General features: G+C 42.0%; 1 protein-coding gene across 2 annotated transcripts; it reads right to left on the bottom strand.

Moving 5' to 3' along the window:
* Window positions 1-8206: 8206 nt before the first annotated feature.
* Window positions 8207-25067, bottom strand: F2RL1 (F2R like trypsin receptor 1). Of its 2 annotated transcripts, none has more exons than XM_062600094.1 (2): window positions 24963-25067; window positions 8207-10031 (listed from the first exon to the last, which is right to left on the bottom strand). In XM_062600094.1, exons 1-2 carry the CDS (start codon window positions 24973-24975, stop codon window positions 8926-8928), a joined length of 1119 nt encoding a protein of 372 aa, XP_062456078.1. In that variant the 5' UTR covers window positions 24976-25067; the 3' UTR covers window positions 8207-8925. The 2 variants fall into 2 exon arrangements, with proteins under 2 accessions (XP_062456078.1, XP_062456077.1); XM_062600093.1 differs by lacking the exon at window positions 24963-25067 and adding an exon at window positions 14460-14593.
* Window positions 25068-25311: the final 244 nt, after the last annotated feature.

Raw genomic sequence — 25311 nt, 5'->3', positions numbered from 1 at the left:
AACAGACAGAGCTGTCTGTACAGACTACTGCATATAAAGAGTTTCCTTCCTTGCAAAGAGGACTGGAATGAGGGTCTTGTTAAAGGTGAAAAGAGGGTCCCATATGCCAGCAACAGGAGAATGCGAAAGATCTTAAGTGAAGAGAGAGTGGCCTACAGTAACGTATCCCAGGAAGGTGAGGGAGAAAGGAATCTCACATCTTGTGGAAGGGCCCAGTGGAAGCTGGCAATTCATATCAAAAGTACATTTTCTATTTGTCTTAAGTAGGTCAGGTAGTGCTACCTTGCATCACCGAAGTGGTTTAAAGGCCTTCCTCATAACAAGCCCCAGAGCCAGCTGAAGTCCCCTTGGGAAGGTAACTGTGGGATCACCCTCTCTCTTCTCTCTCCCCTCCTGGTTCTCCAGCACCTGTTTGGCTACTGCCACAAATTTAATTTTGCAAGGCTCATCCTGGGCTGAATTTTCTCTAAATTGCAGCCAGCTCTACATCCTCCAATAGTACAGCAGAGCAAAGTCATCTTCACTCTCCAGAGATATCAGCCAGAACAGTCCCCTGAGGATCAACTTAACAGGGGTCATCTCAGAGAGTTCCTCTGTGCCATCCATGACTGAGGCTGTTCATCAGACACCTACACAGGTGAACACTCTGGGAGGTCAGCGAAGCTCCTCAGGCTCAGCAGCTCACCTGCTGGCCAGCAACAACTCAGACATTTACTCAGGAGTGTCTTAGCAGAACCACTGTTTTCCCCCTCTGCCTGTTTCAAAACGAGTCTACTAATTTAACTGTACATAGCCACATGGTGAGCTTCCAGGTAACCAACCCAATATACTCAGTACAGTACTCATAAAATATGACAGCACAATTCCACAGTTTCATTTTACAGTTGTATTTTACCATCAAATCACTGTACACAGCAATAGCACCCTCCACCCATCTCACAAGTAGCATCACAACGATACAGCCACCTCTGGCATTATCTGCTGGCCCCTGTTGTACTCCAGAAGAGAACAGGGAACATTAGCGATTTTGACTGTGAACCCTGTTGCTCAGTTCGTTCACTCACAGAAAAACAAACAGGTTTGCCTCATTGGGATTTGAAGATCAAATGTCAAGGGGTCATGGCATGTTGATCTTTAAGCCTACACTAGTCCTGAGTCATGGCCGGCCAAACTCCAGACAGCACTAGAGCATGATGTTCCCTTCCCAGCTGACACTGCTGATTGACTAATCTATTCCTTCTTGTGTCTTCATCATATCCCACCCATCTTTTGGGAATGCATGACACAACTTGGGACTTCTCCTTCTTCAGAAAACTCCCTCTACTTGTTTCATCTTTTTATTTTTAATTTTTATTTATGTTCTATGAGCTATTTATTTCCCTCATTTCCTTTTATTCAGCAGACCAACCTCTCCAAAGGCCCAGTGCAAATGGGCTCTACTTCTCCACATCCTGCAGTGGATTATGTGGCAGTGCAGTTCACAGCACAGATATTCAGCAGGGGGAAAGCACATAACCTGCTGCTAAAACACAGCACCAGAAAAACTTACTGTCCTGAATTCAGACACAATGCAGACAATACATGAAGGCTGATGGCATTCCCCATCGCAGAAATACATCCACACATCACTTTCTTCCTGTGTACGTTCAGGCTCTGAGACTGAGAAATGCTCTAATGGAGAGGAAAAAAATCAAATAAACCATACTACATGCCCAAACTTAATGTGCTGAACACTCAGTTCCCAGCAGTTTTCTTCTTGAAGCTGAAGCACAAGCTTAAAGTGCAGTCACTGAAAGAAATGTAACTGTTAATTGCAATAGATAAACATCCACCCATGTGCCAGCTCAAGCTTCATTCTCCAGTGTAGCACTTGTCACTTGATGCATGCAAGATTTGACAGTTAAGATCCTGCCAACCTTAAAAATGTTTACATATGTAGATTTTCAGAACTGCCACAAATGAGGGGCAGCATCCCTTTGCCCACTGTTTCCACAGAGCAGTCTGCTTTAACTGGCATGTCATTGTGGCTGCCTTACATGGAAGTGACCAGAGCTGAGGGCTGTCACCCTACTGGGTGATTTCTCTTACTTCCCAAATGCAGACAGGTCACATACAGGCTCTTCTCCTCACACTCTTTGTTGTGCTGCTTCGTTACACAGATGCTCATTGATCCTTGTTACTGCACATTACTAACTTCTTCAAAACAAACAGAGGAATAAGGCTTAGTCTATGTGATGAATTTGGTAAAGCACTACAAACGCAGATACAACTTTAGCAGTAAAACCATGCTTCACAACCAGCACAATAATCCCATGGTAACCAAGGGAGCAAGTTGTACCAGTAGAAGTGCAGTCTCTGGGTTACAGCTACATTAGGACTCTTCCTAATACGGCTCTGCAATCAGCAATCACACCTGCACTCACACCTGCACTCTCCCTTAGGCTATCTGTGCTGCGAGATTGTTGTGGCAAAGCACAACAGCTAGGTCAGCTTTCAAGATAACCTCACTCAAACAGCACACAGCATTCAACAGTTGGCAGCACAGGGGACAGGGAAGCAGGGTACACAGAGATAGAAGTGGAGACACTTGGCCAGAAGCACAGTCAAATTTTAATTATCTTTGCATTTGCATACATATCTTTGTATACAGCCACAACACTGAAGTGCAGACACTAGAGCTTGGCTCTGACAGAACTTACTAACTCAGTTCTACCAAAGGTACTCCCAGGTAGTGCTAATAGATGTTGACAGCCTTGAGCTGGCTCTATTCTGGTGTCTCTGCATCACACATCCCAGCACTAACAATCCCAGGCAATTTAGGAACTCCAGGACAGCTATAAACTCAAGCTACCTCCATGCAAGCACAGCACTGTGCATGAACCACATATGCCTTTCCCCCCTCCCCTGGCCAGACAAGACCCAGACAACCAGAGAAACCACTGCAGGCATACTTGAATGACCGTGAAGCTTACATCACGCAGGCCAGCAGTTAGTTCTACAAGCAAGTCAGCCCAGCATCTCTGCACTGCACTCAATGCATCCTTCAAATCACTAGTTTTGTTTCCATTATCCAAAGTACCGCCACCTCTTTTGGCCTAGAGAAAAGAGAACTGACTATGTAGTCAGCTTGTTGTACTGATCTTGCCAGCAAACAGTGCCTGGAGAATGTTTATCTCCAAGCTTAAAGAAGGTTATCATTCATGAGACAAAATATGGGTGCCATATTCTCTTCTGGCTGTTTTTGAGTCAAAATGGCCAAGACAACTATGTTTGCACTGAACTTAATGTTGTTGCTATATATTAACTACGTTCAGAGTGCACGTACCAGACCAAATACTTCCTCAAAGAAACAGGAGTCCCAAAGGCCTCTAATGCTCTAATGGTAGGTAGGCAGGACACTACTCGGTTCCCAGGACAGCTACACGTCCAGACACATGCTACACGTCTTCAGTTATTACAGCATTGTTAGTCAGACAAACTGAATGCCAAAATTGTTGGGCCTGGATTCATCAAGGAGTTCTAAGAGAACTCAGGACAAAATAGTTGAATTACTAACAGAAGTGTGTTGCCTCTTGCCAACATTTCCAACACTTGAAACTGACACTGGGTGTCAGTGCCAAAATCTACAAATTTTAAAAAAAGATTCTAGGGGTCAAGGGAAACTACAGTCCTGCAAGCCCAAAATCTATATTTGGCAATTAGCCTTTATTATAGAATCTATAATAAAGGACAACATTAAGGAACTTCTGGATCTTCCTGGGAAGACTCATCATGGTTTTTGTAAAAGACAGTACGGCCTTGGATTTCCCAAAGGCTTTTAAAGAAATCTAAGAAGCCATGAAATAAAGGGGAAAGTTATCTTACAGATAAGTAATTGATTACAAGATGGGAAACAAAGGGTAGCAGAAAATGGTTTGTTTTCACAACATAGGGAAACCTAGACCTGTACTCTTCTGCATATTCATAAATGGTCTGAAACAGGTTGAGCTGTGAGGTATGAAAATCTGCTGATAACACAAAGCTATTCAAAATAATAAGGACTAAGGTAGACTACAAGATGCAAATGAACACTGCAAGACTGACTGAGCAATAAACTGGCAGATGAAGCTCAATCAGGGTAAGTGTAAAGTGAGGTGCATGGAGGAAAAGCATCCTAGCTTGACACATAAAACCATCAGTTGCAAAGTGACTGTAACCACTCCAGAGTGAAATGATGAAGTTGTAAGTAATAATGTGAAAACATCAACTCAGTACTAAGCAGCAATCAAAAACAAAGCAAATTGAATGTTAGGGGCTATTAGGAAAGCAACAAGGAACAAAACAGAAGTCATCACTGGGTCATCTATGGCTTGAATAATGTTTACAGCTTGGTGATAGTGTACTGGAATGCAAAGGACTCACAGAAAGGCAACAGAATTATCCAATGCGTTGAAAGGGCTTTGTATCAGGAACAACTGAACATGCTAGGACTTTTCCACTTGGAAAATAGTTGAGAGAGGATACAAAAGAAACCTATAGAAATCACAGGCGGTACCAACAAGGCAGTGAGGGATTTGTTCTCATCCTCTTCCCATATAAACACCAAGGGCAATATATGAGGATAGTGCATCCAAGTTCAAAGCCAAAGGAGAAAAAAAAAAAAAAAAAAAAAAAGAAGAAGAAGGTCAAGAGGTCAAGGGAGATGAGATGATACGTTCTACTGTTGTTTATGCTCTCCTGTAGGTTCCTGCTATTTTTTTGTTGCTGTGAATGCTCTTGGAGTTACAGCTTAACCCTCCTTAGCAGCAGCTCTTCTCACAGAATGTCAATATGCTACTTAGCTCCTCCAGCCTTTTTCATCTTTTTGAAGAATTTCAAAGTACATTTCAGTAATTCCACAGTGTTATCGCTTCCATGGTGCAAAGTCACAGACTTTCCTGGTCACATCTTAGGTGAGCCTGGTATGTTGGCCAAGTGCCCTGTGCAGCATTTCTGCCTGTTTTTTGACACATTCCTTGACATCTTGCAGACCTCCAAAGCCTTAGGCAAGCAGATAACCTTGGCTGCTGGGCAGACCCTTGGTCTGAGCCAGCAGATTCACTCCTCTGTTCTGAGAGGCTTACTGTCAGCTGCTTCAAAGGTTAGGCAGAGACCTTACAGCTTGTACACTTAACCTTGCTCTGGAGCTCCACAGTGCAAGCCAGTGCTGATGGCGGGTGGGGCAGTTTTCCCTTCTGCCTTGTGCCAGCCCAGGTGCTAGTCCAGACGAAAGCTGCTCCAAGTCAGAAGTAACCTTCTCCTCTCTCTCTGCTCCTGGTTTAACTTTAACCCGAAACTGTTCATTGACCTGATTCACACAAGGGCACACATGCTTGCGGTCCTCGGGTGAAAGACTAGACTACATCTTTCAGCTGCAGCACTTGTCTGAGCTGTTTGTGAAACTATGGCACTGTGCACATAAATTAAATTGATTTGAACATCCAGTTACTTCCATGGATATTGCAGAGATTATTTTTGTAATATCTAAACCTGAAAACAACCACAGATGGGGTGCGTGTTTCACTCCACCCCAGCTGTTAGTGCTTCAATTTCAGATTAACACCCTCACTGATCAGAAATATATTTATTAGTTGAAGATGACCATCTATACACCAACCAATCTTGCCTGAGGGTACGGTTCTAAAAAAAGAGTTAAGCAGCCACTTCAGTCCTCCTGGCTACATATTCTTGCCCCATCACTGCACACATGCATAACTACCAATTCAAGGAGTTGCTTCAGATTTCTTTAAAATTTAATTAATCTTTTTCTTTAGTGCCAGTTTTCAGTTGAATCAGCTCCCTAACCTGCTTTACCACTCAGCTGCATAACAACCAGTGCTCCAGAAAGAAGAAATGTAACACTATTGTGGCACAACAACTTAGGACACTTGGATGGCAACAAGTGGCACGAGGCACTCCAACCACATGCTTTGCTGCATGTATGCTTTGTTGACCTTGGCAACCTTTTCATTCATTCTGTACCACAGACAACTAGCCCAGCTTATCTGCTCCATACTGGGAGCAGAATTAACCCTTCATACTAAATTCAGGATGAGGATTTGTGATGCAGATAGAGATGGGAAAACTTGTATTAAAAGCTAGCATTTACATGCCCACAATTTGTCTCTGTTTCAAAGAGAGGTAAAAGAACAAAACAAAACAAACCTTATATGGGTTCTTATTCTTCATATAGACATTATTTTACTCTTCATTGTGCTTGGGTTGCAGCAAAGAAAGATACACTTGCAGCACTGTTTAGAGATTAAGATTGCAAAAGGAATTGGATGTTTGAATAAATCCTCCATACCAGTTCTCCTCCTAACTGCACAAGAGTTTAATGGAGAGGAAGTTGCTCTCTCACATGTAGTGGAAAACAGAGATCCGCACTCCCCCCAAAATAAGACACAAACCCACATGGCATCACTAAAACAAGGAAGGAAAAGCAGAAAAGACAGTACTAGCCCACAATTAAAAAAAGGGGGGGGGGAGAAAGAAAGAAAAAAAGAAGACTAAACCCACCTTTTTAGCTCCCTGTGAGAACAGTTCGAAGGAATAAGCCTCATCTAGATTGTTGTGGGCTCCTTGAAGAGTAATCACTCCCCAAAGCATGCCTCTCTTTAAAATACATTGTTGTATTAATTAAAGCTTTCTTCAGAAAGCTTTTAACTACACTGTAGAAACATTTAACTTTTATGCATGTCACTGGCAGACCTCCACTGTTACTGTATATATAGAAGATGAAATATTCTTCTTTGCAACCTACTTTTTTAATCCACAAGTGAGGAAGGCTAGAAAGGAAAAGTGGTAAAGCAGACCAACACCTCCCTTTGCACAAATTGCAGCAAAGCGAGGCAATTGTTTGATAGTCCCTAACTCTGATTCCATCAGTCAGGAAAGGAGGAACGAATAGAGACAGTATAGATATTTGTCTTATTTGGAGTACTTCCGATTACGTAATGACACACAATGAATCTTACGATAGTGAAAAGAGTAGAATTTGGAACTGAAATCACTAAATTGGGTTAGAGGTTTTCAAAATACAGCATGCTAAAGAAAAGCAAGTGGAACACAGCACATGAAGTTCTGGAGCGCACTGAGAAACCTATACTGTAACTACCAGGAAGTTAGAGAAGGAAACATTTTAGATATATATTAAAGTCAATATAAACTGCTGTATAAGATGATAGATTCTGTAGTTTCACAAAGACAAGTCTCCTGTAAGACTGAATGGCTACAATAAGCTTATCATTTTTCAGCAATCTAACAGCCACCTACAAGTCACAGGTGACATACACCGTTCACAGCCTTCACAGCATACCATTTGCAACCTTTGGACTCCTAGCAGGACACTAGTAGCATTCCGTCACATGGACAGGATGCCCTTCCTTGGTGTTACTCATTACTGAAACCACAACTGGAAGCGCATGGACTTGACTCTTCAGCCAGGGAAAGGACATTCCCATATTCTGTTTATTACACACACAGGATAAGGAAAGCTCGCCTTCCTTACTCTCCGTATTTGAAATGACGGACATTTCCCATCTACACACCAGTTGTCTCAGACTACAGTTTCAACCAAAGACTTTTCTATGTACCCGGGTTTAAAAGGATCCGGTTATAATTTAGGTTCAGGCAGGTCACTTTGATACTAGTGCAATTTATAACTTGGTGAAACTTATCACAACTGCAAAATTTGAAAGAATGCATGTAAATCCTACCATCAAACCTATACCCATCATCTTTTCAGATTTAAAACAAATGTGATTCCATGTTCCTGACTGGTCACACATACTGCAGATGGGAGAGGAAGATTTAAAACTTTAGAAATTCCATAGGTCTGAAGATTGGTATCTTTTAACTTCTTTATGGATCTGAATTGTTTGCTTTTAGCTATCTGTTCCCTATACTAATCTCTTCTTAGGAGAGCTTTGACCTAATGACATGTAGCATTAGATGATTTTACTTAACCCATTTACATGTTACAGCTACAATTCTGTCAGAATTCTAATTCACTCTTAGGAGTAATACCTTTGTTCCCTGAAAACAGGTAATGCAGACTGTAACTACTCAGCATATTGAAGAACGCTTAATGGTATAAAAGAAAACATCCCATTCAAATGTGTTATAAAAAGTCTTTTTTATATATCTTAAAAAATACAAGACATTATACAAAAATCAAGTAGCTATTCATCAGAACTTTGTTAAATAACTCCATTTAAGATCCCATACTGGCAAGTGTTAAGTAACAGTTTGCCCACATGTATAATCTCAACTCACACATTTCATTTATCTTGGTGTCAGTAGATAACAAATTCAGCTTGCCAGAGCTCAATAGGATAACCTTACTAGGCTTCTACCATGTTAGTATTATAACATGAAAACTTAGAAAACAATATAAAATCAGATTTTACTATGGATATAAACAGTCCTACACTGAGATGGTGAAATAGATTTTCCTTTCCTTCTACCTATGGTTTCAAATAACATTCTGTGAAAGCAGGTACACAGAGTAAGGCCCTATATAAACAATCTGTTCAATTGTTTAATATATTACAGTTAAAACCAACCAAAACAGAATTTCTCTGTTAATTAAACTTCATAGTAAGAGTACACAACATTCCAGAGACAGTACGCATTTTAACAACTTTGATATTGAGGAAAGATGTCTTCAAACACAGATCATTTTAAGGCCAGCAGCACTTTTGTAGAGCATCAGAAATGTCATGATTTTTTTTCAGTCTAGTAGGAAGATCCACTTGCTTACAGAGTAAGCAGTTACTAGTTCTGAAATTAAGACTTCACTGTGAATCAAAAAGCAAAGCTGTTTCTTCAAACTCTCTTGCACAAAGTCACTTTGTCACTTGCATCCTCTAAGCAGCGCTAATAGAGGTTTACTTTTCTCCCCACTCAGTAGGTTGATTTAGTTGTTCCATTTGAGTTTGAAGAGTAAGAATTGGATTTCTTGGGGTATCTACTTGATGAGAGAGACACTTGCATCCTCTGTGTTGTTCGCACACTTCGGCAAAGAAGAGCATTTTTAAGGTTGTCTCTGAAGTCTTTTGAAATATAGTAATAGATGAATGGATCAATACAGCTGTTCAGAGTAGAAAGACACAGCGCAGTGATGTACGACACATACAAATAACTCTGGCCATGGGTTTTCAGGAGTAAATAGTGCACAACAAGCAGCACATTGCTAGGTGTAAAACAGATGAGATACATGGATAGGACAGTAATAATAAGCTTGATTGCTCTTTTTCGTTTTTTTCCTGTGTTTATGTCTGAAATGGAAGCATTCAGAGTCTTTATCATTAGTATGTAAGCAACAGCAGTGAGGAGAGCTGGGAATAAGAAGAGTCCAATTGCAAGTGAGAGGAAGTAATTGAACAGGTCATGAGCCAAAATATTTTCAGGCAATACATCATGGCAGGTGGTGATGTTAAGCTTTGAAATGTAAGTAGTCTGATTAATAAGATACAATGGAATGGTACCCAACGAAATCAATATCCAGATAGCAAGGGAGATGCCCAATGCAATTTCAGATTTCTTTCTTGAATGCACTATGGGGTTCACTATGACCCAATATCGTTGCACACTGAGACATGTCATAAAAAGAATGGAGCAGTACATATTTCCATAGAAAAATGCAACAAACACTTTGCAAAGACCTTCACCAAATAGCCAATTATTGCCATTTACATGGTATGCAATCTTCAGTGGGAACCAGACAACAAAGAGAAGGTCTGCCAATGCCAGGTTGGCCATGTAAATCACAGCAGGATGTTTTTTCTTTGTTCTGAAGAAAAAGACCCAGAGCGCCATGGCATTGCTTGGCAAACCAACAACAAAGACAATGATATAGACTATGGGAAGAAAAACTGTAGTCAGCTTTCCTGTGAGGACTTTTGCTGCAAAATCATCCACTTCATATGACTCTTCAGAGCCATTACTTGTATTTGGAACTATGTGGCCAACAAAACTTCTTCCTTTTGATTTGCTGGTTCCATTTCTTTCTATAAAAAAATAAAATAAAGTAAAAAAACTTAAGTTATTGAAATAAAGACTATTTTTTCTGTGCTGTTTTTTCCAACTAGACAATATAATCTATTCCAAAGAATTAAAAACAATTTTTCTTCCCTTCATTTAGTTTATTATGCAAAAGACAACTATATCTCTTGTTAAGGATTACATCAGCAACCAAAATGTTTTTCCACCTCAGAAGTTTAATATTAAAATACCACGTTAAAACGGCTGTCAGGTGTTCCTTCCATCAGGACAGTTACAACAGAAATTGTTCCAAGTACCCCAGGGCACCATTACCACTTCATGTATCAGATTCAAATTATCCAAGTGCTGGGATTTGCAAAACTTCGCAGAAGACTTACAAGGTAGAGTTAGAAGTGTCCTCAGTTTAGACAGGGCCTCAAAACCAGTTATGCACTAAAGAAAGCATACTGTCCTCTATCAGACTACCTTGAACTGAAACTATCAGAATGCAATGTGGAAGGTTTATAAACAAGTGACCTTTAAGGAAAGGAAGATGCATGTTACATTGTACCTGAATTTAAATGTGAACAAACTAACTTTGTCCATGAAGATACAACAGGGCTGATCATCCTTTCAGATGAGATGGTTGGGTAATCTTTGCAGTTTTCGTTCAAAACATTAGACTAACAGAGCTGACAGTTACGATTGCTTCATACATCAGAAAAGTCTCACTTCATTTTGCTTTGTCTCTTTGAACGGCACAGGAACCTATAAAAGTACGTCAGCAAGCCAGCAGTTCCCGAATGTTCTGTCTTTACAATAGCCTTTGCATGACTCATCCAGAAACCCCCACAAGACATCTTCCATATCCAATGGCCCTCCTGAAAAAATAAGTTTAATTGCACAAAAAGATACTTTCCGTGAACTTGTTCTATCTCATAAATCACACACCCACCAAGCAAAACTGAAGCAACATGGAACTTGACTGTCTGAGGAAAAAGTATTTTAACCTTATCTCAGCCTCTGTTAAGATTTATGGATGATTTCAGCCATGAAGAACGGGAATGTAGTATCTTCTTGAGCAAGCAGGTTTGTGTACAAGGCATGAAGAGTATTGAAAGATGGTTCCTTTGTTATTCAAAATGAAAAATGCCTAACCTTTACATTTTAAAGAGCAAGAAAAGAATCTCCACAAACAAAACATGTAAAGAATCTGCAAGTACGCATGTTTCCAGTATAGCTTTTTTAAAAAGAAACCAACCCACTAGGTGTTACTTTTGAGTTATTACTGCAAAGTATAATGTATAGTATTAGAGTCCTGTCAAGACTCTGATCTCCTAAAGAGGTATAAAATACAGCATATACTGGCACTCTTTAGAATTATGTTCCAAATGAAGTTACCTAGCCCAATTTAACTAGGGTCTGTCAAGTTCCAGGCACAGGCAAGCTTCACTGGAAAACTAAGGTATTGCCAGTACAATTACACAGACAAATCCTTTTAGTCATTTAGACTAAATGAAGTCTATGTTGAAGAAGCCTAAATTGTGCAAACAAGACAACAGCCCTAAAGGAAAAAAAAATAAGGAAAAGAAAGAAAGAAAAAAAAAAGCTTGAATGTCAAAGAGTCCTTTTGGCCTTCATGAGGTGTAATTACAAGAGGGCAGAGTTATACAAGTTCTGCTCTCAGATCTTCAAGTAACATGATTATATCAGCGATATCGTTAAAGATTACAAATCTTACTTGTGTATTTCAGAAATGCCAGGTTTTAACTCAAGCTGTAAATAATAAAAGCCATAAAAGCAGCTTGAATAACATCAATAATATAAATGCCAGATGTAAAAGATAAATAGCTAAGCAATGCATCCTTCCTTACACTTATAGTTTTGCTGAGAAAGATTCCAGAGTTCCTCAAAAGCATACCCGTTAGCGCAAGCTGATTGCTGTTCTCAGAGTACCGCAGTAAAAGACAGTATACAGAGCTATGTCAAGAAGCTGTCCATCAATAACTAGTCAATCAAATTCCTGTAATACTATTCATATTCCCAGTTCCAAACATTGAAATTTTTGTGGCAAACTGGCACAGCAAATACTACCACTTTGTTCTTATTAAGGTTTTGTGAGCAAATATAAAGCAGTGCTTTCAAAGAGATACTCATAGGCTAAGTTGAAAAAGTAAACAAACATGATTGCCAAAAAAACCTAAAGTGTCACCAAGAAAACCAAAATGTTAGGGTGACACAAAAGAACAAGAAATCTATGAAATAACATCAATTAGCGCTAACATGACTCCTGACTTAGTATTGCCAAGAGTGACAGAATAGAAGCAAAGATTTGTTCTTTTTTGAATATGTAGTCAAGTTGAATAGGCATTCTTTATTTCAGACGTCAAGATTTGGTTTTATGCTGATTTTAGGTTGGAAATGTTTTATTTCTACCCTCAAAACTTCTGATTGCAGATACTGGGCAGATTTTGTTAGCTCATGCAGCATGCATACTGGGAAACAACTGTCTCCAGTATCTAGTTTCTCTTTGCAGATAGCACTCTCATAGAGCAACCATCCTTTGTTAGGTATGTACATTTTCTATGTCCTTTTCTTACTCCTTCTGTTCTTTGAGTTTTCCATAACAATTGAGAAGAGTTCTTTTCCAAGCATGGTTTCACCCTGACTCACCCACAGAGAATGCAGTTGACTTGCTAATCTGCCCAAGGGAAAAACTTCCTTAGTACCAGGGGGACAGATATACTCTCCTCCTAAAAGGAAAGCCTGTTTCAACACATTTGCCATTTGTTCAGAAGATATAACCTACTGCCTACCAAACTAAAGCTTATGCCTACCCCACAGATACAAAAGTGACAAGAGCATAAAGTTTTGCCTGACACAAATTAACTAGTTCAGGTCGAAATAGCAATATCCACACAGGACTACCCTGCTTCTTGGATCTGCAGCAATGCCATAATGGCATTAGCCTGTTGAAAACAGTCACAGCCAGGTCCCCTGACTTCTCATGCGTGGCTCTTCCAGCTCACCTCACTTCCCACCACCAGAAGATCTAGCATCCAGCTAGGACATTTCCAAGCAGACTTCCTCCCCGCCACAGACCAATTCTAAACTGCCACTCTTTTTCCCACAGTCCTGCTCCCCTTAAGGGATATCAAGAGTCATTCACAATCTCAATAGCATCAGAAACTTCACTCTGAACAATAAAATTTGCTGCAAACAGCTTGTTGATCTTTACCTCCTTAAGATTTTAAGGTGAATACCACATTTTTATTAAGAACTACAACAGCTCTAAATAGCACAAATATGATGGTTCTCAAAAAGACAGTGGAAAGGAAAAAAGGTCTTTCCTGACATGCACAACTGCACCAGTTTAACTACAGGCATTTTAGGCAAATTTAATTAAAAGAAAATAAGATCTTAGATAGCCTTCTTTTTGTTGTTGTTTCAAGTCTGTTTATTATTAATTTAGCTTTAAGTATTTGAACCAAAATGTATCACACAATAAACCAAAAAAAGAGAGTATCTACTATTGGCATGCACTTGCCCTCAGGTGATGACCATATATTGAAAGTCTAGTGAGTATTTGTTTAAAAAAATGGATCTACCATAAGTTTGGCTCCATTATTTACACAGCCTTTATACATACATTTATTATGTAAATAAGCACTAATATACAGGAGGAACAAATACAGGAGGACACGGCGCAAAGAGCATGCGTGCAGGCGGCAAAGGGTTTTACTATAAAAGGCAGTGAAACTTGACCCTTAAGGCAGTGAAATATGAATAGCTGCCTCTCTTTAAAAGCATTTATGTTCATTATGCAATAATTTAAATCGCCAAAAATAAGCATTAAGATTATGAGGTCATCCTAGCTTTTTGGAGTTGGAAATCATTTCGAAGACTCGGTCTTTGAGGGCTTTTCCACCTCTTAAGCAACCTGATAGCTGAGAATTGAAGGAGCTACTCAAATCGATGCATGCGGAGCAGGTTACAGGTGTCACGACTGGCTAACTGCGAGGGTGGTCCCGCAGCCCCGCGCCGCCACGGCCGGCCGCTTTGGGGGCGAGCTCGCCTGCCTCTCGCCCCCCGCCCGGACCAGCACCGCCCGGGCGGGACGCGTCCCCGGCGCAACAGCAACCGGCCAAAGGGTTAGGGGAATTAGCAGGAAAAGTTAATGCAGTGCTCTCCGGTATAACCTAGTCACGGCTTTTTTTTTTTTTTTTTTTTTTTTTCTTCCCCCCCATCCCCCCCAGTTTGGGGCTGGGGGGCAGCTTTTCGGCACGACCGAGCGACGATGCCAGGGCGTCGCCGAGCTAGCGCTAACCTTGCGCTGCGCTCCCCCGTCTTCCAGCGCAGGGCTTCACCGGGACCAACCCGGCTCTCCCCGGCCCGGCCGGCTCCCGCTCCCGCCTCCCCCCCCCGGCGGCGGCCCGGCCGGCCTCGGCTCTCACCTGCGGGCGTGGCGGCTCCCAGCAGCGCGCACAGCAGCAGCAGCAGGCACAGTCCGCGGCGCCCGGCCATGCCTTCGCCGTCCCCGCCGCGCTCCCGCCTCTGCCGCGCACCCGACCAGTTTCGCCTGATACCTGAGCAAGGAGTGGGCGGAGGGCGCGGCCTCCGGGACCGGCCCGGCGCCAGGCGGGGCCGGCCCTGGCCACGGCCCGCCGCCGCTGAGGGGGGCTGGCGGCGCTGCCGTGCGCGCCTAAAATGGCGGGCGGGGGCGCCCCGCCGCGGGGGGTACGCGGCCACCGCGAAATGGCGGGCGGGGGCGCCGGCCTCGGGCCGCGGGCGAAGAGCCAGGCCGTGAGGGGGGAGAGGCGGCCAGCGCCCCGCGGCGGCCTCGCCCCGCGGCGTCGGGGCTGCCCCTGCCTGCCTCACCCGCCGCCGCGGCTTTTGATTTTATTATTATGATTATTATTATGTTGGCCCGAGCAGGCCGTGTCCCCCCAGAATCTTCCGCAGAGCCGAGAGGCAAGTCACGGTTTTGGACCACAGTCCTCCGGTTCGTCCGCTGCACGGAAGAAATGCAGTGCGAAGTAATGTTTACAGCAGGGCCGCGTTTTCGGCGTGACCTGAGCAACGCCGGAGCACTAGAGCTGCAAAATCACGTTAAAAAATCACCTCCGTTGCGTTCCATAAATGCGATTTATTATCTTGACTCTTAAAGCTGTAAGTGTACCCAGTAGAACAAATGTTATCAGAGTGGCGTCAAGTAAAGCCCGCGAAGCCATCGTTTGAGTGGTCGTGTAGTCGGAGGCTGCCATCGTTTACATAAAACTTATATTTGAATTTTGCGGACTAGTTCTAGTGTACACAAGCTAGCGTGGAAAAGGGCCAGAGGGATATCTCGTCGGACAGACATGTTGCTGCTGGCTCGGTGTGTTACCTTGTGTTTGCCTAGTGTTTTTACCCTTTGTGATGTTCTTACGTAAGACAGGCAGGAAAATGTTTAACAGTTGCTTAACCCTCAATGCATTTATGGTACTGTGTTGGGGACAGAACATAAGAAATGGGTATTTTCACTTGTCAGCCTTTCCTAAACTCAGTGTGCACCAACTTCCTTGTATCCTTTAATTTTTCAAGTACTGATTCCAGGAATAATAAAATTCAGCACAATCCAATACCAGCAGTGTGTTCAATTTGCACGCACAAATAGGAATTTTAAAAAGGGTTTTAGGTTTGCAAAATCAAGCACACAAGTTATCGAATTCCACATTCAACCCTATTTCACACCTCTAGACACATACACGGTCTGTGGTTATGTGAAAAATGTTCCTTCCTGTAAAAAGGGGGGGAAAGAAGGAAAAAAAAAGAGCAAGTTTATCACAAGCTGAAGCTGAGCGTTTCGGGTAGCGACCCAGGCAGCAGGTCTGGAGGCCGAGAAACCACCGCTCACGCGGTAGGGACACACGCTCGTCCTGCCTCCTGCCAGTGAAGACACCAGCAAGGCGCCCCACCGTCCCTGCCGCCTCCATCCCTGCCCCTTTCTGTCCTGCTCGCTGGCAGTGCTGCTCTGTTTGCTTTACTGTTACCAGCCACTCCACGCACACTCAGTTTCCTGCTCCTCATCTTGCCCGATGAGACCTAGTCTTTCCATCTGTTTCTTTATCTAATCTCCAGTTCAGACAGACACGTACAGATATGCTGGCTACTGGTTTCTGCGGTGTTTTCCCTCTCAGACCTTCAGTCTGAAAAGTATTCTTGCCACCTGGTCCTACCCTAACCAGTGCTCTCCTGCCATCTGCCACTGCCCAGTCCTTGTTTTCATTGCTTATTTTCTCCTGATTTATTCCATCCAATCTGGCTTTTTGTTCTATTTGCATTTAAAGCAGGCAGCTCCTTCCCTGTTTTGCCTGGATTCAGCAAGGGGAGGGGGAACATAAAGGAAAGGGACCCCTTGCTGCCACCAAACAAAATCTGCCCTGGCCTGCCTCAAAGCAGGTCCAGCTGCAGCTGAAGAAGTCCCACAGCTGGGTGCAGGAGCAGGCAGCGCTGCGCACCCATCTTCACGCAAGGCAGCCTTTGACGTAGCCTCCAGTAACTACGGAAACTGAGTTAGCAGGGGTTTATAACTTGGCTAGATTTTCATAAGGCTGTCAGAAATACATAATCCACATAAAGATCATCTCCCTTCAGAACTTCCTATGCAATTAAAAAGCAATTAAAATAGGCTTTTGCAAGAGGGAGGCTTAGGCAGCTTTAATACTGGACAATTTTATCAGCCTGCCCTGTCTTCAGCGCTTGCAAGTGGTAACAGCTAGTGCTCCATCTGAGCCTTGCTAACAACCATGAAAAGGTTGCCAGCTAGTTAATGTGTATCAATTTTTCTGAATAGCTATTTTTGATTTGTTTATTTACCTTTAGCAAGATATTAGTGTTCCAGGCTGACCTCTTCAGCAGGCATAGCATTTGTGAGGAAGGTTCCCCTTACGAAGCCTGCACATTAGTGTGGCCTCATGACTTAAAAACGTTTGATAAAAACTAGACGTGGTCTTACCCCTACTCAGATCACTGGGACTTTGTACAAGGTAGAATCAAGCCTTCATTATTCGCAGGTACCTTTGTCAAGGACAACTCGTTTGTCAAACCTATTTGCCATTCTAGTGTACCGTTTTATCAGTTTGGAAAGAAGTAACGTTTAAGAATTCCTAAATAAGCATAGACTGTTAGGTTCTAATTCACACTTGTTTATAATTGAAATACGGTTACAGTAAATATAACTACCACAGGAAGAATTAAGCGGGTGACTATAGATGCTTATTAAATCTCAGTCCTCCATTACAAACTTTTTCTTCTGTGCTGAGGATTAGCAAGTCTGGAAGCAACAGCTTGACAGGAAGCGTCCGCTTGCCACTTTCTGTGGCTTGCACAGAAAGAGAGATTTGAACCCGCATATGTCATTTGTGCCGTAGTGGTATTGATTATTAGAGCATAACCCAAACTGACAGAAAGGTAAGTGAGCAGCGGCTCGTAATTCCCTGCTGTAGCAGTGGTTGCCTGGGACATGTTATCAGGAAAGTCTCGTGCACCTTGGAGCAAAGGTCATAGTTGAATATACGCTTTCCCTTGCACTTTGAGTAGCTTGTGGGTGTGGTGGTATTAACACAGTACAGTTTGGGAGCTGCAAAGGGGACGTCTTGTTATGCAGGGCTCGCGGGGCATACCCCTTAGGTCTTTATTGTTTTTTATCAGCATAAAGAGCGTGAATAATCATGAAGATATGTGGCTTTGTCAGACACGCTTGGTACACCTTCATTAACTAAGAAGTGCACGTGGTTTCATTGCAAGGTGCCTGTCAGTACTAGAGCAGTTGTTTGCACTTAAAATAAATGGGTGGGAGCCTTTTCACTAGAAAGAGCTTACCTTCTGTGCTTTGTGTCATCCTGTGGATTTCTGAATTCAGATGGCAAATGTGTTTTCTGTGTGTGGCTTATTTTGACTCTGTAACATGTCTGCTGGGAAAGAAGGTAAGAGAATGGCTGTTTGTGCCATGTGCCTTGCAGAAATATGAGTGTGGGTTTTGTTAAGACTACCCTGTGCGAGAAGACCTTGTCTTTGCAAAGGAGAGGAAATAAAAATCTCATTTTAAAAACCAACCTTTCTTGTCATGATGGCACAACTACTTAAATACCCTTCAAACCGTGCAGTTAGTGGAAAGGGTTCAAGGAGGGAGGAGGAAGTTTGGTTTGATTAAAACAACAAGAATTAGTTTCTGATCCTGAACAAGCCCGTGTGTCATCTGTTGTTGCCTTAGCTTATCCTCAGGTGCCACCTGGCATCTGGGAAACAAGGCAGGTACCAGGGATCTCTCGCTCCTCATAGCCCCAGGATCCCTCTGCGGTTCCCCACGCAGCTCTGCAGCCCCATGAATTACAAAACGTCTTTGCTTTCTTAGTGGAAAACCAGGTCTCTGGACATAACAAAACTTTTCATTAACTCATTTCAATGCAGTGAAGTCCCCTATCTTTTCTCCTTGTCCTTCATTTATAAAAACTCCTGTGTCATCTTAAGTGGTCCCTCTCTTTTTTTTCCAGAGCATTTGAACAGATCTCTGAGCATTTCTAGCTATTCTTGCCAGCCTTGCTCTCAGACCTCCTACATACTAAGTGACAGTTGCCCTGATGTCCTTGACATACTGTGTGCCTCCAGCAAGGTTCCTAAGAAACAAGAAAAAAAAAAAAGAGCAGCCATTTTTATAATATGCTTTTTCCCTGGTAGCAAAGATCCATTTTATTTCACTCTCTCTATTTAGGCTGTTGCTCCCATTCCCTATCTTACCCCATCTCCCCCAGGTGTTATGTAGTCTTTGGAAATACTGGCCATAATGAAAGTAGGTGTTTTATGAGCATGTCGTGTTGATGTCTATTGTATTATTACTACTGTGGGTGACAGTGTGGGAGAGTATACTAATTAATGGCATTTTGGGGTCACTGTGTTGGAAGAAGGAATAGGTAGTATGGGTTGATCAGGTGGTCATTTAATGGTTATTGTATGGTAGCCTGATTTTTCTGGTCTTCTGCCAGCAGTTTCCTATGTTCATTCCTGATATCTGTCCTTTAAAACTTCTCGCATTTTCACTTTTCCCGGAAAGCAAGAAGATCAAGGACTTGGGCTAGAGGCAGGACAAAGAGAAGTGGCAAAGGTCTAGAACAAAATGTTAAGTATGCCTGGTGCCTGGGGAATACAAACGTAGAGGGACCAAACCTGACTCCACACTGACATGAAAGCAGAGCTGTGGCTTCTGCTCACCGTGGCCTTGCAGAAAGAAGGCACATGCAAATGAAACACAACCGCTCCAGCTATGCAGAATGCAAAGCACTGCTCTTCCACTTGAGCTGATGGTTGCTTAGTGTGTTACATCTGTGTGCAGATGTGCCTACAAATGTAAGAGTGCCAGAATCAAACAGATGAAAATTATGAAATGCTAGAAGTTAGGCTTCCTGCACCGTTTTAATTCAACCTACTTGTGCATATGCACTACGAAACAGATTCAATTATAACATTATCTTATAAATGAAACAATGGATCATTATTAAGCTTAGGAAAAAAATATGTAATAGCTCAACAAAAAGAAACATTGTTATTGTGTTGGCATGTTTGGTAGTGTGGGTGTTACTGTAGTCCTTTGTAATAGCCAGCTAGTCTCTTGAGCAAATCAGCTGAAAGCAGGTAATAATAAATTTGAGCTTACATCAACACCTGGAATTTAAAATAGGATCAGCGTTATGACAATGAGAGCAAGAATATTATAATTGTATTCTTGGACACAGAAACTGTTTGTAGTGAGAATATACTGGGGAGGACTGTGGTGGAAAATTACTAAAAACAAAGTGTTAATTATGAGGAGCTGGATAAGGATTTTCCACTTCTTTCAGATTTTTTCAGAATTCTGTTGGTCCATCTCACGTAGGAAGTTTATTCATGGCTTACCACAAAGCTAACTATGTTTGTAGTGATACTATGGTACTATCCAAACACCCAATTAGCTGTAGGATGTTTATTATATAACCATTGAAAGTGATATTGGCCTATAATATTTCTTGGATCATTTCTACTGTCTGTATTCCTTTTAGCAGTATACTGAGACTAGTTCCAAGGGGAAATTCAACTTCAGTTTTACAGCAAAAACCTTTCTGATAACAGAAAAAGGTTGCAATGGCTGATGAGTGCTGTGAAATGTTGAACACAGCAGTGAAAATGGATAAACAGATTTACTTCCTGGAAATTAATTGAAGGAATGTCAGGATACATTGACCAAACAGGAGAGAACTTTTCTTCTTCCGTTTCAGTTAAGCTAAAAGTACTGGTTTATAAAACCCTGTTTTGAAAGGAGCTGAAAGATATTTTCAGCATGAGTCTACGCCAGCTCTTGTATAACGTCTCTACACCTGAGCTGGTAGGAATATGGAAGGGTGGAATTCATAACACAACAATTCTGGTTAAAATAAACTGAATCATTACAATGAATTACAAACTCAATGATAGTCTGGATTGTCTGGATTGATACAGCACTGGATTGTGCTGTAGCAAAGAAGGTATTCGTCTGTAATGTGTGTGAAGGAATCATTCATTCATCACCAGTAAAGTCTTACTTGGGGTATATTTTTTACTTGGTCTGTATCTTCATAAAACAAAACTGGACAAAGTCCAGAGAAGATGTGAGCAAGGTCTGAAGAATGCTTGGGGGAATTAATTTTGCTTGGTCTGAAGAAGACCACAGACAGACATGATAACATCCTTAAAGTATGTCCACAGCTGTAGCACGTATTCCGTGTTCACTGGGCAGGCTGAAATGTTTTACACTTGTGTTCCTCTGTTCAAAAGCAAATGCTGTTGAATGTCCAGGACTCGTCTTATCTGATTCTAGCTCGGGAAGAGTTCAGATCTTGACGTCATGCTCATCATTTCTGAGCAACCATGACTCAGGCGACAGCAAGGTCTCCTGCTGAGATCCCTGATAATTTCTGCTCCAGGGAGAGGAGCTTTTCGAGCCCATCTGCATTCTTGCTTACCCACCACACAGCTGGGCCAGCGCTTCTCTGACCAAATGAAGGAGCAGAAGCGCATGGCAGGGGGTTGTATGCAGCTTTTCCCAGGGAGAAAAACACCAGGCAGGTTTTAGGGCAGTAACAGACCTCTGGGAAGCCCTACGGGACTTGCACCCATTTTAAAGAGCTGGACAATAAGCAGGGAAAATACCAGTCTTAAACCACAAATTTTTGTGCGCACTGTGTTTAGTGAGTCTATGGAGAGAGTGACGCTGAACCATCAACCTTGTCGCCTTTGAAGAGCAGCATTAAGACGCAGGCTCAGAGACTTGGGAGCTGACTAAATCACAGCCAGAGGCTGGAGCGTGTGGCACGAGGAGCCCCTCAAGCAGCTGGGCAGGGAACTGTGTGCAGTCAGTGCTGCCAGGTATTCCAGCAGGCTTCTGCGAAGAGCTCTTTAAAATACTACTCCTGTGTACAAAACAAGGTGCCATCATAGTTGTGTGTAGTTTTTCCAGAGGGCTATGGAGGATATTGGCTTTTTTGTTTATTTTTGATTTTTTGTTTTTGTTAGTGTGTTTATTCTACTTCTTTTGCATTTAAAACACACCTAAATAAGGAAGTGATTTTTAGGGCATTTAAGGGATACTGTATCCTCTTCCCTCTCTTTCTAGGCAGTAAAAGTAAATGCATAAATGATTCTTAAATTAAGCACAGAGATTATAAGCAGTCTCTAAGGATTGGTCATACTGTCTGTGTTTACCTAACAGACATTGGGAGGCACCATACAAGCAAACTGGAGTATGGCATGCTTTTCTGGTTTTCTCATGACCTTTTTGAACTTATGCTGTCTCTGCCTCATGGGCATATGTCTCAGATTAGTAGCCATCTGTAGTAGCAATAACCCACAGCAGAAATAACCTACAGACAAGCTGATGCAGTTGCTAGCCAGACTGCTGCCTTCCTACTGCCTTCACTCCATTCGTGTTGTTTCTCCTGCTGCTAGCTTGCAGAGTGGCATTGCCCACCTAATGCATCTGCCCTTCATGTTTTCCAATTTAGTAGAAGCATGCATATATTTCCAGTGGTTCTTTTCTGTGATTTTTAACACACAGTTATTGCACTTCCATCCACAGTCCCCAAAATGCCTTCAAAAGAGGTGGGAGTTGTTTTTGGTTTTGTTTGGGGTTTTATTTGCAGCTTCTCACTTATCTCAACTACAGGAAGCCTATGGAAAGAGAAGCCACAAATCAAGGGAAAAAGCAATACTTTATGAGCGATGTTCTGGAAACACCCCCTGCTTTTTTTTTTTTTTTTTTTTTTTAATTTCCTCATCATCCCTTCATCTGTTGAGACCTTACAAGAATTACAGTGTACTGCGAAATGTTTTAGTAAATCCAGAATCTGCAGTAGATGTGGAGATCTAGAGATGGATGGAAAGAGGAGTTGTGTGAAAGAAAGCACTCAGGAAAGAAAAGAGACCAATCACTGAGATGAGCTTTCAGATGAACAAGCAGGATGGGATTTTCAGCTGATGGCTCAGGAAGTCTAAAGGTTCCCAGAGCAGCAATCAAAAGGAGGACTGCCACTCCCAGCTTCATTTCCCTTGTGCTGCTCATGGCATTTTTTTGGCTGTTCTAAGAGCTAGTAGATCAGTAACTTATCCAGACAAAGAGCAGTGTTGATGACTAGCCATCCAACTCCCCACGGGCTCCAACCTGTTGCAAAGGAGGCAGCAGAGCATTTGCCAAATGCTCTCGGTGAAAGAGAGCAGGGAAAAAACAAAATGTCCTGATGGCAGTATAGGGGCTGAAGTGTCTCCAAACTCTACCAGCAGCCATGGCAGGTCAGCCAAAGAGAGTCTCATGTAATCTCCTCCAAGCTAGAGCTGTAGACATCCTCTAACCTCACTGCAGTTAGTGGAGGCAGGAGCTTTCACGCGTGCTAAACTGCAGTTTAGTATCTGGGCTTTGATTTGGCCAGTACATCGTGCCCTGCCTCAGGTCATTACAGCAGGTGTTGGTTTCAATTAGGTCAGTTTTACTGACATTATCTAAACACCTTGAGGTAGATAAGGCCTGGGAAAACTCTCAGGATGAACACAGTCCGAGAGGGGTTTATGGCTCCTGAAGAACTTAGAGTTTGCCCAAGCAGTAGTGTCATTTTCAGTAGTGAGAGGATGCCAAAAGTCTGGACCCAAGAAGACATTTAATGATGACAATGAGATCCTGTCTCTGCCATTAATACCTGCTAATGCTTGGGTCTATCATCTAATCAGTTTATTTTTAAATTACAACTGATATTTGCAAAAAGTAAACCATGATGTGAATTCTAAGAGCTCTGCAGAAAGTTTCTATGCCAAGCTTTTAGTTCAGTTTAACAGATGGACGTGTGGATGCTCATTCAGAACGATGTCAAAATTGCTTGAACTAATCCAGTATTTTAAGTAAAGAAGGGCTTGAGAACAAAACTGGAATCTAGAATATCAATTATATACCTAGATCTAAAAATCCTCTCACACTAAGGAGTGTTTTGAATTTGTGATTTCTTAATCAAAGCCCTATTTTTTAGGACAAGTCTCTTACTCTTCTTTGATTTTTGTAATGACTATTGAGAGGCATAACTACTTTAAGAGATGAAGAAATATAATTGGTTGCCACTTAAATGGAAAAGTGAGCTAAATCCAAGCCTTGTGCAATACCAGTATCTTCTTCTTTTAATTCTATATTCTTTAGAAATTTATATTATGATGATACGCTGCTAATCTGAATTATATACATGAAATATAGTGCATTTTGACCACATTTCCTGATTAATCATAGATGCCTTCCTTTTGGCAAAGTCATTCATTTATTAACTTCTGACTATGAATCCTATTTCAAGCATTTGACCTGACTGTTTAACCAATCTGTCAGTTCTGTGATGTGTTCTGGGGTCTTATCATGTTATATCCATATGTTCTTAATTTATCAGTGAGCTAAATAAGGCATGAAAAGCATGAGATGGAAATTGAAATGTTTCTAGTCATCATGACAATGAAATACTGGAATAGCCATCTGCTAGGAGTAATGGAAAAAAAAAAAACAGATTCTTCTAGGGTCACAGCCTTTCCTTTTCTCAGCATGTATACATGAATATAATATAAACCAGCAGCATCCCACTCTGCTGTGAACTACCTGCTCCTGTGTACTGGCTCAGGATGGTACAGCTGTGTAGGAATAGCAGGAAACTAATCCAAAGAAAGGTAAATTTTAACAGGATCAGCTCTCCAATCTGGTTCATTACATGGCTGTGACAATGTAAAAAGAAGGAGTGTTTTAGAGACACGCACAAATGTCCAAAGACCCGGAGAGGTCATGGTGTTTTTTTCTGGCTGCAGTCCTGGCTTACAACAATTAAATAGTAAATGACATTAGAGTCCAAGATGCAGCATAGTAAGTAGAAGAAAGGAATTATTATTATGGGATTGCCAGGTTTGGCAGAGACTGCTACCTTGCCTGTTGCAATTTCATGCTGCTAAATTAATACGAAGGAGCTTAAGCAACAGGCACACAAATATATGCTGTAGACACTGGGCATTTCACTCCTCTATAATATGAAAGGGATGTATCTGGCTGTCTGCATCAGAGCATATATAGCTTTTGCATAATTTCAGTGTGACTCCCTCTAATTTTAATAAACTCTGTTTCACTGTAGTTCAAGTGGTTTGCAAATTGCTTTTGGGGACTTCCTGCCATCACTGTCATTGAGTGCTTTCATCCTGCTTAGGGTTACTGGTTAAAAAGCCCAGTGCTAGGAACTATTTATGTAGTGTTTTATCTGCAGGGATGTGGTCTGCCTAGAAGCGAAGCCCGGGGTCCACAAAGAGGTGAGTTTAATGGAACAAGTATGCTGGCTGGCCAGGACTCCAGAACACTATTTGGAAATGACCCTTGCTGAGAAAGGAAGTGAGGAGGAGATGCAACCCACCGGGCTGAGTCATGCCGCTGCCGCCACCACGGTCCCATCTGTGCTCACATTGCTCATTCAGCCTTGCAGGAACCAGTCTCCTCCCAGTTGCTCAGCTCAGCTAACCTTTCACTGTCTGCAGGGTCACACACACAAAAAAAAAACCACACAAACTCTTCATTAGATCCAGTGCAGTCATTTGACCAAAACCTGAGGATCACTACATTCAAAAAAACCCCAACCAACTAAACAAACAAACAAACAAACAAAAAAAAACCCAAACCAAAAAATAAACTAATTATAACCAAAAATAATTTGCTTATTCTGTCATTACTTTCTTGGGAGAGAGTTGCAGTTCTGTAAAATGACT

The sequence above is a fragment of the Rhea pennata genome, chromosome Z (assembly GCF_028389875.1).
Source record: "Rhea pennata isolate bPtePen1 chromosome Z, bPtePen1.pri, whole genome shotgun sequence".
NCBI classification, from domain to species: Eukaryota; Metazoa; Chordata; class Aves; order Rheiformes; family Rheidae; genus Rhea; species Rhea pennata.
The sequence above is the reverse complement of the archived record's forward strand: the minus strand, read 5'-3'. Positions and strand labels throughout refer to the sequence as shown.